This window comes from Chenopodium quinoa, unplaced genomic scaffold, assembly GCF_001683475.1.
Source record: "Chenopodium quinoa cultivar QQ74 unplaced genomic scaffold, ASM168347v1, whole genome shotgun sequence".
Classification (NCBI taxonomy): Eukaryota; Viridiplantae; Streptophyta; class Magnoliopsida; order Caryophyllales; family Amaranthaceae; genus Chenopodium; species Chenopodium quinoa.
The window spans coordinates 2546065-2564042 of NW_018744662.1; the positions used below are offsets into that span (position 1 = coordinate 2546065).

The following is a 17978-nucleotide window of genomic DNA, read 5'->3' on the forward strand; positions in this document are numbered from 1 at the left end:
ATATGTTTACACTATTAGATATAAAAAATGCAAATTTTTAGTGCAATTGTAATCCTGTGGTGTAGCTTTTCTATCAAAGATAATGTACATTATTCTGTGCAGGGTTTCTTATACTACGTAGTAATATAATCACAAGTCTAGCCTCCAGGGGAGTAATGACTTTGTTTTTATTTAACCAAGAACCCCAATTTAAAAGTTTTATTTGTTTTGTGTACGAATGATCTCAAAGTGATTTTGAATTGATTAATCTCACGGGTTCATTCTTGTGCGTTGTATAATCCATATTGGAATTCCATCTTTCCAATGTTACAATATGTAGAACACTGGATATGCGACAATATCTTTAAATTTGATTTTGACTTCTCTATGTTTAATGCACAAAGAGGAAATATGATTCCTGTCGAGAATGTATTTTCTTATTTGTTCCTATATATCCATAATTGTGATTGTTTTTTAAATTTTTATTTTGTTTTATTTATAATGTCATGTTTAGAGTTTTCAACTCGATATTTAGATTCAGCTCTTAAAAATGCATATACTATTGCATTTATAATATGTGATGGAAACAATGTAATGGGAACAATGCAACACATACATAACATGTTATTTATGTTATATATGCAGGTTAGTATAAGTGAAAGGATATGGATCCATTTGGGTCTTCTAGTAGCAACATCTATAATCAATCCACTATTGCTATTATAGATGGTTATCGGAATACATCTATTCATTGTGATAGAAATGCTTTGACATTTCTTTGTGATCATAGGTGAGACTTGAGAGTTTCGAATTATTTTATATATTATATTCAAATCCTTACTATTGAGTGTATTATTAATGTTTGTTTTTCTTCTTATTCTTTGATTTAGTGGGTTAGAGGATTACAATTTTATTGATAAATTGTTGAGAACTGGTATGAGGCAGGCAAACAATCTACACCAGTAGGAATAAACGCACACGGCTATTTTTGTTCTTTTATCATAGCGTCACGTCGTTTTGTTGATGCTAGTATTGAACAGATCAAATTAGGCACCATTAGTGGCATCTCACCTCCACCCCACATTGCAATCTATGAAACAATCTCACCTAAAATAGATGTGATATCAATGTTACTTTTGAAATCATTCTTATCTCTTTATCGTTTTCTAAAACCACTAGGATTTATCTTAAGCTCTTTTATATATTTATATATATATATAAAGGTTTTACGTAATTTGTTAATTCACAAATAAGTTTTACGTAATTTGTTTTAAAAGGTTCTATTAAATTCTAACTATCAGGAGGTCCCTCCGTACCAGGATTACAACTCAAGCGCTAGCTTGTAGCGCGATTTTTTGTATTGTGGACACTCCTTCAATTGTTCATACTCATTTCGATAAAGAATACAATCATTTGGACATGCATGTATCTTTTTATACTACAAACCAAATGGACACATAAGCTTATTTGCATAATAGTAAGACTTAGGAATTTCATTCCCATCAGACAACATTCACTTAATGCGGTCAACAAAGAAGTAAAACTAATTTCTGTCCACCCATGTTTCGGCTTAATGTTAAAAAGTGTTAGCACGGCTGATAGTTTATTTTGGAGTATTTTTTTGCACCCAGGATATAAAGGTTTTTTTGAAGCTTCCGATATTAATTCAAACACACCACCTTCAACACCATGCAACATTTCATCCACCTCTTCATCTTCGACCTCATCCACCTGATCATCCTCAGCTCCTTTCTCATCATTATCAATAATATATTCATCATTTTTGCATTCCTCGTCCACATGAATCTCAGTGCTTCTATCATGCACACCATTCCCATCAAGATCCCTACTATACTCTCCATCTTCACTGTGTCAAATCCACACATGGTATTTAATTTAATCCTAAACCTACGACAAATTGTATGATCTCTAATGATTTCAACACCGTTGACCACCTTCACATTATTACAATCAACACAAGGACTGTAAAGGCAATCGCCACTCATTTTGCACTGATTAGATAAAGCCCTCTTGCAAAACTCTTGAACCCTATTAAAGAATTCCAATGTATTATGTCTATCATACATCCAACCACGATCCTTCTCCATTTAGTAAATTGTCTCTAAACATATATAGCAACATATTATGAATAATGTATAATTGTTACATATTTTATGTAAATCAACTTCAAGTACATACACACCGTGAATATACCATTCATATAGTGAAAAAATGCATATTTCCAAAGGGTTCTTATCACTCCAACCTAACCCATCCTTGGATGTCTACTCTCACTAGTGAATGTATGTCAACTTTCCAATTTTAAGAAAAATCTGGCAACATTTCCCCCTAGTTCTCCAAGTACACGATGTAGACAATTACTTACCCACATATGTACCCAGAGAACATGGTGAGGAAATGGTAAGTCAAGATATTCCTTAAAATCGAAAAGAATACATACATTCACCATCTAAGTGAGAGTAACAGTCTCAACTGGGGATTATTCAAGACTTTCTCCTAATGAAAAAGCCTTGAACGGGTATCTAGGCATATGAGGTTGCAAGCATTCTACATATACATATATATAGTGGCATATACTTGTCATTAAACAATATACAAGTTGTAATAACATGAAAAAACTTTAATTAACTAGACAAAGAGAAATCAATATACCTTAGTAAAGTTTATTTAATTCATACTAATATATCAAAGTGCAATGAATGTACACTTTCTAACTTCCCACTTGAGCTATATTTGTAGTCTTCAAGCTACATGCCTACATACACTTGTGCTTCAAATATATATGAATCTATAAAATAAATAAACAAAAGTTAGTAATTAATTAGTACGTATACATACATTGCTAAAGTATAACACATCATTCATGAAACTAACAATTGCTAAACAATTCATTCACTAATTTGTAAAACAATTGCTAATCATTAATACATACAAAATTAGAAATTTGGAAAACACTTCTAGAAAATAGCCAAATTACGACGGACTGGTTCCGACGGACACATTATTCCGTTGGAAAAATCGAAATTTCCGACGGATTTTAATCCCGTCGGAAATTTCCGACGAATTCTACAAATCCATCTAAAATCCATCGGAATATATGTGCTTTCCGAAGGATATTTTCGTCGGAAATTACTTTTCCGACGGATTTATAGTCCGTAAGAAAATAATTTAAAAAAAAATAAACTTCTAGAAACCCTAACACCCATACTTTATTTCTGCCTCTTCTCCCTTTGTCCTTCTCTTTGTCTTTCCTCTTATGTCTCCTCTCCTTCTCCTTCCTCTTCTTTCTCATTCTCCTGCCCATTCTATCTCTCTCGTTCTCCTTCTATTCTCTCCTCTCCTCTTCTTTCTGTCTTGTTCTCCTGCTTCTTCTCTCTCGTTCTTCTTCTCTATATGTCCTTTACATTCCCCTTTTTCGACCACCTCAAATTGCCCACCATCGCCACTAACATCAACAACAACACCGTCATCAACAACACCCTCACCTGCATCAACATCAACAACAATTTTCATCTTTTTTCGCGCTTTCTCTCTCTTCTCATGCTGAAATTAAAGGTTTTTAGGTCAAATTCGACCATGAAAACTCTAGATCGAGTTTTCATGGTCGAATTTGACCTCTTAAACCCAATTTCGAGGTTATGTGTGGTCTAATTAAGGTATGTATTTCGTTTTTTTTTCAATTTTGATTTTATTTTGTTGTTTCATTGGATTTTTTTTTACAATTTAAGGTGGTGGCCTGGTGGGTGGTAGCTGTTTGACGAAGATCGCGTTTAGGGGGTTGCGTTAGGATTTTATTTTTTTTCTTTATTTTTTTTTTAATTTCTGGGTTGTGATGATTTTTGGTGGTGACAGTGGTGATTTTAGGCGGGTGGTGGGGTGGTAGATCTGGTTAGGTGGCTGTGGCGGTGGTGGTTGTAGGTGGGTAGTGGGGTGGTGGATCTGGTGTAGGTGGCTGGTGGGTAGGGTTCTGGTGTTGGTGGTGCAACGGGCTAGTGTGGGCTGGTGATACGGTTGGTGGGGTAAGGTGTGGGTCTGGTGACTTGGTGTGGGTTTGGCTAGTTGTGTGAGGCGGGAGTAGGTGGTGTGGGATGACGGCTTGCGGTGGTACGGGGTGGCGATGTGCGTTTTTTCTTAAGCATTTTCAGACGGAAATTCCGTCAGGCATTTACGACGGAATTCAAGTCTGTTGGAATTTTCCGACGGACTTTGCCGGGCTTGAAAATCACTTCCAACGGACTTAATTCGGTCGGAAAACCCGTTTCCGACGGATATTCGAAAACGGGTTTTCCGTCGGAAAAGGGTGTTTTTCCGACAACCGGTTACTCGGAATTTTCGTTGAAAATGGGTTCCGACGAAAAATTTCCGTCGCAATTAGCCTGTTTTCTAGTAGTGAAATAGCATAAATTTTTAAAGCTTAATTCAACCAAGTTATATTTGACATACAAAAATTCAGCCGAGTAACTAGGTTACTAATCTAGTAATCTCTAATTCATTCAAAATTACCCATAAAAACAACCTAATATATCCAAAATTGAGGTTAAATTATATTCAAACACTAACTTTAATTTGCTCCTATGCCCAACAATTGTTCAAAATGCAAAAGAAAATAATTGTTCAAAATGCCTAACAAATTTAACACTAACCCTAGATGGAAGAGGTGAAGGAATACCTTAATTGGAGGTGGAAAGGGAGAAAAGTTGGACGCAGCGGCCGTTGGAGGTGATAGGGCAGGTGACGGCAGTGGTGGAGGCGGTGCGCGCAAGTGACTGTGAAGAGGAGGGAACCACGAAGAGAAAGGTGCTGGAGGTGGTGCGCGTAGGTGTTGGAGGGTGGTTCGCTCAGCCTTTTGCGGTGGCTGGTGGCTTACCTCGAGGCTGTGGCGTGGTGGCGCGGCTATGGTGGAGAACTTGGGGTTGTCGTCGCTGGTAAGAGGAGAATGAAGAGGGAAAGGAAGAGGCGGCTATGGTGGATGCATTTCGAGGCATATCGCGCAGTGGTGCAGTGGAGGGGGTTCTGAGGTAGGTCGCGCAGTGGTGGCGTCAGTGGTTGTGGGGTTTCGTAGAGGCGCGATGTGAAGTGAGAAAGAGTGAAGTGAAGTGAGAAAGAGAAAGAAGACTAAGAGAAAGAGCAGGGAGCTAGCGTGGTGCGATTTTTCGCACCGGTTCAGTTTGAACCGGTGCCAATAACCTTTCCTCAAAATCCCGGCCGCCCATTTTTTCGTCATCGGTTTTTAAAAACCGGTGAGCATTACTCGGTGCTAAAATACAATTTTCGGATATGTGATATCGGAAAATATATGTGTGATATATTTTCCGTATTAATCTATTAGGAGAATAATATATTTATCTTTATTTATGTAAACATATTAGTAAGAAAATATATCTTTAGGTTTATAGGTAGGTTAGTATATCTTTTAGAAATATTATTTCCTATCCTATGAGCGTGTTTTGTATAAATACTTTACTTATCGATGAATAATAAACAAGCTGTTCTATTCTATTTCTTCTCCCTAATTTGTCAAATTAGGTTATTCCTATTCCGCTGACATCCAAATATGGTTTCCGTGGACAACAAAGACACTCCTCGTCAGTGGCGGAGCCAGGATTTTCAACTTGGGGGGACAAAATGCTTAACTTACGAAAAGCTTAACAAAAAATAAAAACAAAAAAAAAACTCACACACAAATTGGTTAATACTTAATATTAAAATTTCAAAATACAAATATATACTTAGTCATACAATTCAAAATGATGAAAAAAATTACATAAACATTACATTAAAATTACAAGTTCATTCTTCGAGTCTTCATACTTTGAAATCGATCAATAATCTTTTCGTCGGAAACTCGTAAGAAGACATCCTTCTCAATAAAAGTGACCAAACAATCATTCATAAGTTGATCACCCATGCTATTTCGCAACTTGTTTTTGACACATGTCATTGCAGAAAACACTCTTTCAACACTTGCCGTGGCAACGGGAAGAATCAACATCAACTTGATAAGCAAATGAATAAGAGGAAAAGTCTTATGCTTATTGGTTTTAACAAGCATCATAGAAAGAGAATTAAGGTCATTTAAACCTTGAAATCTTTCATCATTTAGCATATTCTCCATGAATACATCAAGTTGATATTCAAGAGCCATCAAATCAAAGCTTGAAAATTCTTCGGGATAAAAAGAGGCAAGTTTAAGTACCTTATCTTTATCAAAGGATGAGAAGTTATCTTTAGGACTTAAACAAGCCATACATAATAGTAACTCCATATTCCTCTCATTAAATCGTTCATCAAGTTCTTGAAGATGCAAATCAATTAGTCTTAAGAAAATTCCAACCCGAAAATGATGTTCATTTGTTGCTTCTTCAACAAAACGTCTTGATCTTCCATGAGGAACATAAAGAGAATCCATAGTGGGAATAACAACACCATGTTTAGTGCAAAATGAAGTTACCTTGTTTAAGAGAGTATCCCATCCTCGCTCCCTCATTTTTTGCAACACCGTTTTTGTATAAGTGACAAGTTCCATGGCATTTACAATATCTTGCTCCTTTCTTTGCAAAGCAACACACAAATCATTAGTGTATCCAAAAATAGTCAACATCAAGTGAGCAACAAAAATAAAGTCAAATGACTCTAATTGTCCTAAAACAATTTGAGCTTTGAACTTATCTTCCGATGCACCATGCTTCCCAATTTGTACAAGCACCTTAATAATTGTAGGAAATAAGAGGATGGCATTTAAAAGTGACTTGTAATGAGAACTCCAACGAGTATCCCCGGGCCTACTCAAACCAAGTTCTTGATTTAAACCCGATCCACTCACAATATCCCCAACATCCAAGGCTCGAGCAACTTCTTGAGCTTGATCTTGACGAATCATTTCTCTTCTCTTGCAAGAAACTCCAACCACATTCAACAAATTTCCAAGTATCTCGAAAAGCCAACCACAACTATCATTCTTTTTAGCAACGGCAACTAATGTTAGTTGAAGTTGATGAGCAAAACAATGTATATAGTAGGCACTTGGAGTATCATTCATAATCAAAGTCTTAAGGCCATTTATTTCACCCTTCATGTTGCTAGCTCCATCATACCCTTGCCCTCTTATCATAGATGGGCTCAATGAATGTTCAACAAGTAAAGACATGATTGCATCTTTAAGAGTTAAAGCGGTAGTATTAGCAACATGAACAATGCCTAAAAATCGCTCCATTACCTTTCCACTATCTCTATCAACAAAACGCAAAACAAGAGCTAGTTGTTCTTTTTGGGACACATCACTTGACTCATCGGCCAATATAGCAAAGTAATCATCACCAACTTCTTCTATTATGCACCTAGTTGTTTCTTTGGCACAACAGTTAATAATGTCCTTTTGAATAGGAGGGGAAGTCATTTGACAATTTTTAGGTGCATTTTCAAGAGTATGTATCCTTACTTCCTCAACCTTTTCTCCTAACCACTTCAAAAGCTCAAGGAAATTACCCCTATTATATGACTCCCCACTTTCATCATGTCCACGAAATGCCAAACCTTGCCCCAAAAGAAATCTTAAACAAGATAAAGATGCTTTCAAGCGGATAAAATATTCACTTTTAATCACATCACTTGCATTGTCAATCACATTCAAGATTGATTTCTTTTTTTCATCTCTTAAATTCACATATTTCTCATAAGCAAGATTATGAGCACTTTTAATTCCACCAACATGCTTCTCAAATCTTTCCGGTTTATTCCATGCCCTAAACCCTCCATCAACAAATGCATCACCCCCCGGTTTAATACCAACTTCATTCTTGAACAAGTAACATACAAAACAAAATGCAGCATCTTTTTCAATACTATATTCAAGCCAATCCCATTTGTTGAACCAATGAACACTAAAGCGACGCAAACCAGACACTTGTCTTGTAGGGAAGACATGAGTTTTTGGTTGGCAAGGTTTTTTAAGAATATAACCCCTCCTAACAGCATTTCGTTCATTTGCGGGGTAATCCATAATGTTTATTCTTTTTCCCGGATCATGAGGAAGAAGTTCAACATCATACACCAAATCTTCCTCTAATGGTACATTACTATTACTTGAACCACCCATTTCCATACTATTTTCTTGACTTTGAGGGGAGCTAACTGAAGGTGAGTTATTGGACTCATTTTCATTGAGTCTCGTTCTTTTAAACAAGAATTGTCGAAGATCGGGTTGTTTAGTTGCCTTTGATTTGTTTGAATTTGGTGAATCTTTTGATATTTCCTAGTTAAATTGAAAATTATATATCAATTTCCACAAGACCACAATCCACATCATTACATAATAACAAAACCTAAGAGGCTAAGATTTTAAATTTCTAATTCAACTACACATTTCAATAATTTACAATAATTAATAATTTAAATTCACATTTCACAAAAACAACCAAAAACTCTAACAGGGGAAACAATCAAACAAATATAAATCAATAATCATTTATCAATTCAAATTATTCAATAATCAATACCCACAAGGCCACAAATGACAAATTCACAATAAAAATATAAACAATTAAACATTTAAACAAGTAATAAAAATATGAAATTCAGAATTTCAGATTTACTGTAAATTTAAACAATTAAACATTTAAACAACAAAACAAGTAATCAATTATTCAATTAATCATACATTCATTGATTCATACCTCCATTGAAATCCAGATTTACAGCAAATGTGTTATGCTTATGCATATGAGTATATGACGAAGTCACGCTGTCACGAAGACACGAAGTCACGAAGGACGAAGGCTCAAGGGCGGCTGTTGAACCTCGTCACTGCTGCGAACTGCCGGCGAACGGTGGACGGCGTCACGACGAGCCGGCTAGGCGATTGACGAAGTCACGAAGACACGAAGGACGAAGGCTCAAGGGCGGCTGTTGAACCTCGTCACTGCTGCGAACTGCCGGCGAACGGTGGACGGCGTCACGGCGAGCCGGCTAGGCGACAGGCGAGGGCGAATCGAAGAGAGAGAAATTGAAAATTGAAAAACTTAGGGTTTGGCTGGCTGGCAAATGTCGCAACAGAGCACTGTAAATCTGTAATTGCATTTTTTTTTTTAAATTTTTTTTTTTTTTAAATTTTTTTTTTTGAAAATGGGGGGACAAGTGTCCCCACATGTCCCCTTCTAGCTCCGCCCATGCTCCTCGTATGTGTTTTCATTTTCATACCCTTGTATGCTATTCAATTATTCGCAATTTTGTTTTTTCTGGGAAATTTTCAATGTATTTATCTACTATATATATGCCTCAATTTTAACTTGTCGCATATTGTTTATAGTATCTTATAGTTGCACTTTCAAGATATAATGATATATAAATAATCTCAATATAATTAGGGATCTCCTTTCGAGTCACGAGCCCGATGCAATACATTGCGTTAGCATATATATATAATTATATATGGAGTATTATATATATATGTCGCTTATTAACGAGATTATTTAATTGGTTTCAGCTGTAACTTTGCAGTACTTTGTCCTGTTGAAGCTGGAAGTCATCTTACAAAATCGTGAATCCGGTGGAGATGTAGTGTCTTTGTTTCATAAAGTGATGAAAGATGTTGGCTGGTATTTACATATTTACACATTGTCTTCATACTTTTGCTTTTCTATACATCTATCCTCCCATATACCTCATCCGTCCTTTATTTACTTGCATCGTTTGTGTATGTGTCACTATTCACACATGACCAAACAAAAATTGTGCCTTACATGGGTTTATGTGCAACATTTACTAATAACGGAAGCTACGCTTTATGTACAACAAATGTTTTCATTCCTTTATTTTTAAGTTGTCTCTCTCATCACATGCATGATGCCTATGCGTCTCTATATTTCTCCCTTCGTTTAACACTCACTAACAAAATTTGCATAAGCGTATGTGTTGAGGTCTTTGTTGCACATAAATGAAACAGAGAGTATATGAAATAGGTAAAACAAAGAAAGAGATAAGAATTTACAAAAGATCCTTCTTATATTATTCTCAGTGTTATCATTAGGGTATTAATTTATATTTGTAGCTTATCACTTTCAGTTTTAATTAATTGGTTTTTTTTAGCACAATAACATCTGCGCATAAATAATGTCAACGCCAAATTTGTTAGTTCTCGCTCTACACATACCGGCAGGAGCGCACATAGCGGCCAAGCCACTAGTCGGTTATAAATGCAACATTGAGTTTCCAGCTAGTTTGCTACCTTATTATCAGTAAGAAGTATAAAATAATTTGTAGTACGCATGAGGAAACTACTCTACCTGCCTTGAGGGACTGTCGAGCTGCTCGTGAGGTTTGGCGTCAGGTGGGGGGCCCTGCTTCTTCCAAGGTACCTTACAGCAATGGATTATAAAGAACATAAAAGTGCAGGTTTATCATGATTTATCTCCGGAGGTTTGTCCTACTTACTTCACTACTGCCATTTGGTGGATATGGAGGTGGAGAAACAACTTGGTCTTTGATAGAGCTCAAGACAATCCAATTGATATAAATCAGTTTTTAATTGCGAGATTTGAAGAGGTTTGGCGTGTTCTGGGGGATGATATCCATGGCTCATAGCAAGTTTCACGTGTTAGAAGTGAAACATATATCAAGTGGAAAGCACCCCCAGTAGGATGGCTTGCCTTGGACACTGATAGTGCAGCCAGAGGTGCTCCTGGTCCAGCTGGTGGAGGAGGGCTGGTGCGTGACTGTACAGGTAAGATGCTTCATGCTTTTGCAATTAAAATTGGTGATTGTAACGCTTTCATAACTGAGCTGAAAGCAATTGAGTATGGACTTCAATTGGCTAAACGCATGAGAGCAGCAAAAGTCCAAGTTCAGCTTGATAGTCAGTTGGTAGTCCTAGCACTTACTAATGAGGAAACTGCAAGAGGACATGGGTATCATATTATTAGAAGTTGCAAGCAGCTACTCAAGGAAAATTCATGGGAAGTCAAGGTTCAACATATTTATCGTGAAGCTAATAGGGCCGCGGATTGGCTTGCAAATAAAGGCGTCTCCCAGAACAACAATATCGAGTTGATTCAATTCCCTCCTATAGAATTAGGACGTATATTGCACGATGATATTGTAGGGGTGGCCTTGCCACGTTTAATTCCTGTTTAGTTTGTTTTAGTCTTCGTTTCCGGGGCTTGGCCCCTCGTTTGCATCAAAAAAAAAAAATCAATATCTTTAATCTTGGAAATATATTTTCATAATTGATTCTTCAAAATTTTTGTTTCATGTATCTGCATTAAACATCTACAAAAATTGTTACTCCCTCCGTCCCTTTTTTACATTCCTGGTTACTATTTTGGGTATTCCAAAATTACATTCCTCCTTTCTCTTTTTAGTAATTTTTTTTCCAAATATCCTAAATCAACTTTCTTTTTCTGTTGTATAGTTAATGCTTTCTCACTCATACTTTCCTAATCTCACTCATAATTTTTCAGAATCCTTGTGCCTAATTTAAATGAATATGATTGGTTAAAAAATTTCAATTAGGAGCATGTGATTGATCTTTTTTTTTTTTTTTTTTTTTTTTTTTTTTTTTTTTTTTTGCAAAGGATTGATAACATGTCATGATTAATCATTAATCTATGTTTGTTTTACTCAAAAACATTATTTAATGTTTTGTACTTTCCATTGCAATATCTCATTATTATTATTTATCTTATTCATTCCTCCTTAATTCTTGTGTAAATTTACAAACATGAATGTAATTTAGGGACGGAGGGAGTATTTTACAACTTTACATTAATTTATCCATAACAATTTCTTCAAATTTCATTAATTTATCCTTATAAAATGTTTTATAAAAATTAACTTATCTATCCATATTCCATATCAATTTCATTACTAATAGACTTTAGATTCTATATAAACTTAAGGAGGAATTATATTGGTATTTTCATTGGCTTCAAAAAAAAAAAAAAAAAAAATTGGTATTTTCATAAATAACTCCACTATAAAAAGTTACAAGACTATGATTTTTTTTTTTTTTACTCCGTATAGTCTATCTCTCTGTCTTCCACCTCGTGGCATTTGTTATCTTACTTTCTCTCCAAAATTTGTTGTAAATTTGTATTATAATTTCTCAGATTATGTTTTCTTGCCAATTGATTTTGTTATTTTGGTTGATTTTGTTTGATCAGCTGATTTCTTGGCAAGTTGCTCGCAAACCCTAAATCCCCAAATTGAACCGCAAAGGTAATCGTTTTGTAATTTGTCAATAAATTGATTGCATAAGTTTGTAATATCTTTTTCGCGCATCATGTATCGATGTTCTTTTTAGGGCAATTTAATTCATTCTTTGTATTCTGTATTGATCAATTCAATTGATTGAATTGCTTTCTCTTTTGAATCTAACCAGGTTATTCCTTCCAAATATGGCTTCCCTGGATAACAAAGACACTCCTCGTATGTGTTTTCATTTTCAATTATTCGCAGTTTTGATTTTCTGGGAAATTTTCATTCTGCTATGCCTCAATTTTAACTTGTCGGATATTGTTTACAGTATCTTATAGTTGCACTTTCAAGATATAATGATATAGGGATGGCAGTGGGTCGGGTTAAATGGGTATAAAATGTGTACCCGCCATGGGTGAATGAGCGGGTATGGATTTTAGAGTAGACTCGCCCCATATCCGCCCTACCCCGTACCCATCTTATACCCGCACCATATTTCTTTTAAAAGAGTTTATAATTTATGAAACTTGATACCCTCTAAGACCCAATAATGAAAGTCCCAATTTTCTTAACCTAATTTGATATGATTTTCATTAATGTGATACAATAGAGCATCATGGCAATGGGTTTGGGACGATTTTGGGGTGAGTATGAGGTGGGTATAATATCCAAGTGGGTGATGGGGCGGGGATGGATCCTATCTGTACCCGGTGGGGCGGGTATGGATATGGATATTGTACCCGCCACGGGTGGTGGGGCGTGGATGGGTATAAGATTTTTAGGCGGGTATGGGTATGGAGGTACCATCATCCGCATCCGACCCGCCCCATTGCCAACCCTATAATGATATGTATAAATAATCTCAGTATAATTAGGATTCTCCTTTCGAGTCACGAGTCAATTCGTGTACTTGGGCTGGGGGAAGAGCATGGCCTTTTGAATTTTTACAATTTTGTGAATTGTGTATTACTTCCTGGCTTAGTGATTGTTGACTGAATGATCTATATACCCTTTTTTTCATTAATGTTTTATAGAAAGATCAACCATTATGTCACTTAGCTTTCAACCATTATGTCGCTTAGCTTAACGAGATTATTTGATTGGTTTCAGCTGCGAAGAAGATGAAGCTTGAAGAGAAAATCCCTAATCCCAAAGATGGCAAGTCTCACTCTTTTTACCAATTTATCATCCTCTGCATTAATGTTTCTGCTCTTTACCTTGGTTATTCCTGCAGCTGATCTTATTTTTGTGCATAATCGGTTTTTTTTTTATTTATTTATTTATTGGCAGGAACTAATGAAAATCTCGAGTACCCTAAACCCAAAGATGTAATGTTGTTATTGTTTGTGCTCATCATTTTGTGGCTTCTATTTGAGTTTTGCAATCAGTCCTTTAAAACAGGAACTAAAAGCATTCTACTTGTAACTTTGCAGTACTTTGTCCTGCTGAAGCTGGAAGTCATCTTACAAAATCGTGAATCCGGTGGAGATGTAATGTCTTTGTTTCATAAAGTGATGAAAGATGCTGGCTGGTATTTACATTTACACATTGTTTCATACTTTTGCTTTTTTATACATCTATCCTCCCATATACCTCATCCGTCCTTTATTTACTTGCATCGTTTGTGTATGTGTCACTATTCACACATGACCAAACAAAGATTGTGCCTTACATGGGTAGAAAACCGTAGTCATTTATAATCTTGTTAGATTCGTCTCAATGTTGACATTTTAAAATTTATCATTGAGGCAAGTAATAAAGTATGGAGTAAGTTATATATGTGTGTTGTGTTTACTTATATGGCCTGGTTTGAATTTTGTTGCAGCTCTGAATCCCAGATAACGCCACCCCATACCTCCTATAACTTTTTTGCACGCCTTACTGAAGAGGAAGCTAATAAGCTGGCTGGTCAGTTCATAACTTCCCTTGTATTTTATGGCAAGCATAGCATACTGTTTGTTTGCTAAAGTGTGGTTTTGTTACATGATTTCATTTTATTCGCAGGTTTGGATTCTGTGAAAAAAGTGAGGCCGAAGGTTAATTCCCGTTGGTTTTCGGAATTCTTGTGATTGTGGATCGATGTTCGTGTTAAGTCACATTCCTACTGTAATAAGAGTATTACAAAATAGGTTGGGGGGTTATATTAGGGCAGCTGAGTTGTGGCCTACTGGCTGTGTAGTGTGATTTATCCTCGACGATCATTTGCAATCACTGGTTGTAATTTGACTTAACCTGGTTTGTTTATGCTTCTTGTTGTAACTAAATATGATTACTTTTTAAGTCGCATCCCCGTTTCATACCGCATGAATAATATTACTATTATGTTTATCAAGCTATATTTTCTCGAAATTTTTTGAATTATTGAATGGTTCGATCTAGCTTTATAGAAATGTCGACAAAATTGTTATAAAATACTCACAAATTACATGCATGTGATGATTTGGGGCATCGCTAAGCTACTTCAATTTATGTGCAACATTTACTGTTAACGGAAGCTACACTTTATGTACAACAAATATTTTCATTTCTATAATTTTTAAGTTGTTCTCTCTCATCACATGCATGATGCCTATGTGTCTTTATATTGCACAAGAGTATGTGTTCAAGTTTTTGTTGCACATAATATAAAACGGAGAGTATATGAAATAGGTTAAACAAAGAAAGAGATAAGAATTCACCGCATATTATTCTTAGTGTTATCATTAGTGTATTAATTTATATTTGTAGCTTATCACTTTCAATTCTAATTAATTGGTTTTTTTAGCACAATAACATCTGCGCATAAACAATGTCAGCGCCAAATTTGTCGGCAGCGCGCACGTAGCGGCCAAGCCACTAGTCGGTTATAAATGCAACATTGAGTTTCCAGCTAGTCTGCTACCTTATTATCAGTAAAAAGTATAAAAGAATGACTTCTGATATAGTTAGTATCAAAGAATGACTTCAAACATTTACTTCGTACTATATAAATAGTATCTTAGATCATAGGGAGCATTAATCACAATTGCCATTGTCTAGAATCTCACATAACTTAAGGATTCTTAAGAAATTGAATATGCTAAAAATCTTAACAAAATTATTCTTCCTCATTTTCATTTGATAATTACTTATGTTGTAATAATATGAGTTTGATAACTGCTTATAAACAACAGTACCTGCTAAGCTGCATGGTTAGTCTTTGTGAATAATAGAAAATCGGTCATTATAATGTGGGATGGAGAGTCTACTAGACCCGGCCAAGCACCGCCTTCGATTTCCATAGAAGAAATGATCGAGCAGAATGTTGGTCGCATAAACATGACACAAGTCTTACAAGCCCTCCTCGCATCACTACCTGCCTTTTTCGACAGTCAGCAAACATACATGAGTATATTTGCTCATGCTCAACCAACATGGCATTGCACAAGTAAGCATAATAATACCTCTTGTATCTCTAATGAGTCTAACATATGCACCCTTTCGAGGAACGAATGGGCTTGGGATAGTAGCAACGACGTGCATAGCCATACCTCAATCATATCACAGTGGGATCTCGAGTGTGCTAGTCCCTTCATCACCGGCCTCCCTACAACTTGCTACTTTGTCGGATGTCTAATAGGCGGGTTGGTTCTAGCCACACTCGGTGATTCATCATTAGGCCGAAAAAACCTCCTTTGCCTATCTTCATTGGTAATGTCCCTTGCTGCACTAGCATCTGCATTTTCTTCCAATATTTGGGTGTATTCGGTTTTCCGTTTCTTAAGTGGGGCGGGTCGTGCTCCAATTGCAGTTTGTGCAATGGTTTTGATGACTGAAAGAGTAGGCAAAAGATGGCGGTCACAATTTGTTATGGTATTTTTTATTCACTTCTCATTTGGAATCTTGGCACTAACTGGCGTTGCCTATTTAACAAGGTCCTCGTCCTGGAGGACCTTGTATTTAGGCATTTCGATTCCAGGAATTATTTGTTCCGTATTATGTTATTTTTTCGTGTATGAGTCCCCTAGATGGTTGTTCATGCAAGGGCGAGAAAAGGAATCCATGACCATCTTAAGGAAATTAGGAACAACAACTCAAGTTGACTCGGCCTCGATTACTATCACCAATACTAATACGACGCCCACCAACACTAGCCCCTTTGCAACACTTAAGATTTTAATCGAGAAAAAATGGGCTCTACAACGATTGTTGGCGTCTATGGTCTTATCATTTGGGGTCGGTCTTATGTACTTTGTCATGTTTTTAGGTGTTGGTAATTTGGGTTTTAATATCTACTTAACTTCGACATTTAGTGCATTGTTGTCCTTAGCCTCGTATTTACTTACTTTCCTTTTTTGGATCCAAAGATGCAATAGACGTGCCTCGTTGCTCGGGTTTTGTACCATAAGTGGTGCAACTAGCATAACATTTTCCATAATAGGAAAACATAGTCATGAGGGATTATTTATCGCGTTAGAGCTTGTGTCTTTATTTTGTGCATGTATGGCGTACAACATAGTGTTGATGTATGTTATAGAGCTATTTCCCACTTGTATCAGAAATTCAGCCTCATCACTAGTACGGCAGACAATGTTTTTAGGCTCGGTTTTCGACCCCGTGTTGATCTTATCCGGGAGGCGAAACATGGTTTATAGCTATAGGGTGTTTGGTATCACAATGCTTCTTTGTGGTTTCCTAGTTATTTTCTTACCTGAGACAAGAGGTGAGGTGCTTTGTGATACCATGGAGGAACAAGAGACTAGGGATAGAATAAATGTGAAATAACTAAATAAGTGTTGTGTAACAATTATATAATTATCAGATCAACCGACAATGAAGAAGCTAAGGAAATATTTACTTTTAGTGTTTTTTTAATCAAAGCAATACTTTGACTTTTAATTTTATTTTTTTTGAAGTTTTTTTTGAAGTTTTTTGACTTTTAATTTCTATTATTGTATATTTATTTTCTTTTTTTTTAATTGATATGTTTAAACTTTTGACTCTGTTTACAACTTTTAGTTTATACTTCTTCCGTTTCTTTTTAGTTGACACATTTTTTTAGTCACGTTCACCAATACACAAATTTAATCGTTAATATTTTTAATTATTGGTAAACAAAATTTATTAAAAAAATGATATTTTGAAAATATATATTGTGACGAATCTAACAAGATCCTACTTGACTATATTTTTCTTCACATAAAAATCACAAAAAATGGTCAAAAGGAGGTGTGTGAATAGTGCTAAAGTCATTAATGGAGGAGAGACCTCCCTAACTTTATGTTGTATTTTGTAAACTTATTTTAATCTAATTTCGCCCCTAGCTTTGCATAAAAAAAAAAAAACGTGTCAACTAATAAAAAACGGTGGTAGTATAATTTTTGTGATTCACAATTTCGATAAAACATAGTCTATAGAAAATCTTGTCAAATTCATTTTAATGCATAATTTCATAATATTAATCTATATACTTGTATAATGGTATTTACTTATTGATAATTAGAAAAATAATTTATCTTTAAATTATATGTTGACAAACGTAATAAAAAAATTAACGTGCCAACTATAAAAATGAATGGGCTAATAATATCCCCAAATTTTATTTTCGTGGAAATGAGTTAGATTGTAGTTTCAAAGTAAGCCCTAATTCTTTCCCCATTTGCTTGAAATTGGTGTGTCAACTAAAAAAATGGATGGGGTACTTTGAACCCCCCCTCCCTTTTTTTTTTTTTTGTTTTTTTTTTTTTTTTTTTTTTTTTTTTTTTAAAACCAGTAAGCATGATTATATTAAATCAATCTCCGCCAAAGCTTGAAGGAATTGGGATTCGTAG

General features: G+C 35.5%; 4 protein-coding genes across 4 annotated transcripts; 2 read left to right on the forward strand and 2 right to left on the reverse strand.

Moving 5' to 3' along the window:
• Positions 1–5782: 5782 nt before the first annotated feature.
• Positions 5783–6487, reverse strand: LOC110701812. The gene has a single exon (XM_021879437.1). The coding sequence runs from the start codon at positions 6485–6487 to the stop codon at positions 5783–5785; it is 705 nt and encodes a 234-aa protein (XP_021735129.1).
• A 44-nt stretch (positions 6488–6531) lies between these two features.
• Positions 6532–8095, reverse strand: LOC110701813 (zinc finger MYM-type protein 1-like). Its single transcript, XM_021879438.1, has 2 exons — positions 6682–8095; positions 6532–6551 (listed from the first exon to the last, which is right to left on the reverse strand). The coding sequence occupies exons 1-2, from the start codon at positions 8093–8095 to the stop codon at positions 6532–6534; spliced, it is 1434 nt and encodes a 477-aa protein (XP_021735130.1).
• Positions 8096–11971: 3876 nt separating this feature from the next.
• Positions 11972–14525, forward strand: LOC110702036. The gene is made up of 8 exons (XM_021879677.1): positions 11972–12047; positions 12156–12210; positions 12374–12420; positions 13300–13347; positions 13480–13517; positions 13623–13720; positions 14015–14097; positions 14194–14525. The coding sequence occupies exons 1-8, from the start codon at positions 11987–11989 to the stop codon at positions 14256–14258; spliced, it is 495 nt and encodes a 164-aa protein (XP_021735369.1). The 5' UTR covers positions 11972–11986; the 3' UTR covers positions 14259–14525.
• Positions 14526–15396: 871 nt separating this feature from the next.
• Positions 15397–17250, forward strand: LOC110701814 (organic cation/carnitine transporter 2-like). Its single transcript, XM_021879439.1, has one exon. It carries the CDS (start codon positions 15397–15399, stop codon positions 16930–16932), a length of 1536 nt encoding a protein of 511 aa, XP_021735131.1. The 3' UTR covers positions 16933–17250.
• Positions 17251–17978: the final 728 nt, after the last annotated feature.

Excerpts from the sequence above, each read along its gene's own strand:
- LOC110701812 (XM_021879437.1), bottom strand. The coding sequence starts at position 6,487 with ATGAGGGAGCGAGGATGGGATACTCTCTTAAACAAGGTAACTTCATTT.
- LOC110701813 (XM_021879438.1), bottom strand. The coding sequence starts at position 8,095 with ATGGGTGGTTCAAGTAATAGTAATGTACCATTAGAGGAAGATTTGGTG. Across the intron at positions 6,552-6,681 it reads TGTACAAATTGGGAAGCATG|AAAGGAGCAAGATATTGTAA; the intron begins GTGCATCGGAAG and ends TGCTTTGCAAAG.
- LOC110702036 (XM_021879677.1), top strand. The coding sequence starts at position 11,987 with ATGATTTTTTTTTTTTTTACTCCGTATAGTCTATCTCTCTGTCTTCCA. Across the intron at positions 12,211-12,373 it reads CCCCAAATTGAACCGCAAAG|GTTATTCCTTCCAAATATGG; the intron begins GTAATCGTTTTG and ends GAATCTAACCAG. Across the intron at positions 14,098-14,193 it reads GGAAGCTAATAAGCTGGCTG|GTTTGGATTCTGTGAAAAAA; the intron begins GTCAGTTCATAA and ends TTTTATTCGCAG.
- LOC110701814 (XM_021879439.1), top strand. The coding sequence starts at position 15,397 with ATGTGGGATGGAGAGTCTACTAGACCCGGCCAAGCACCGCCTTCGATT.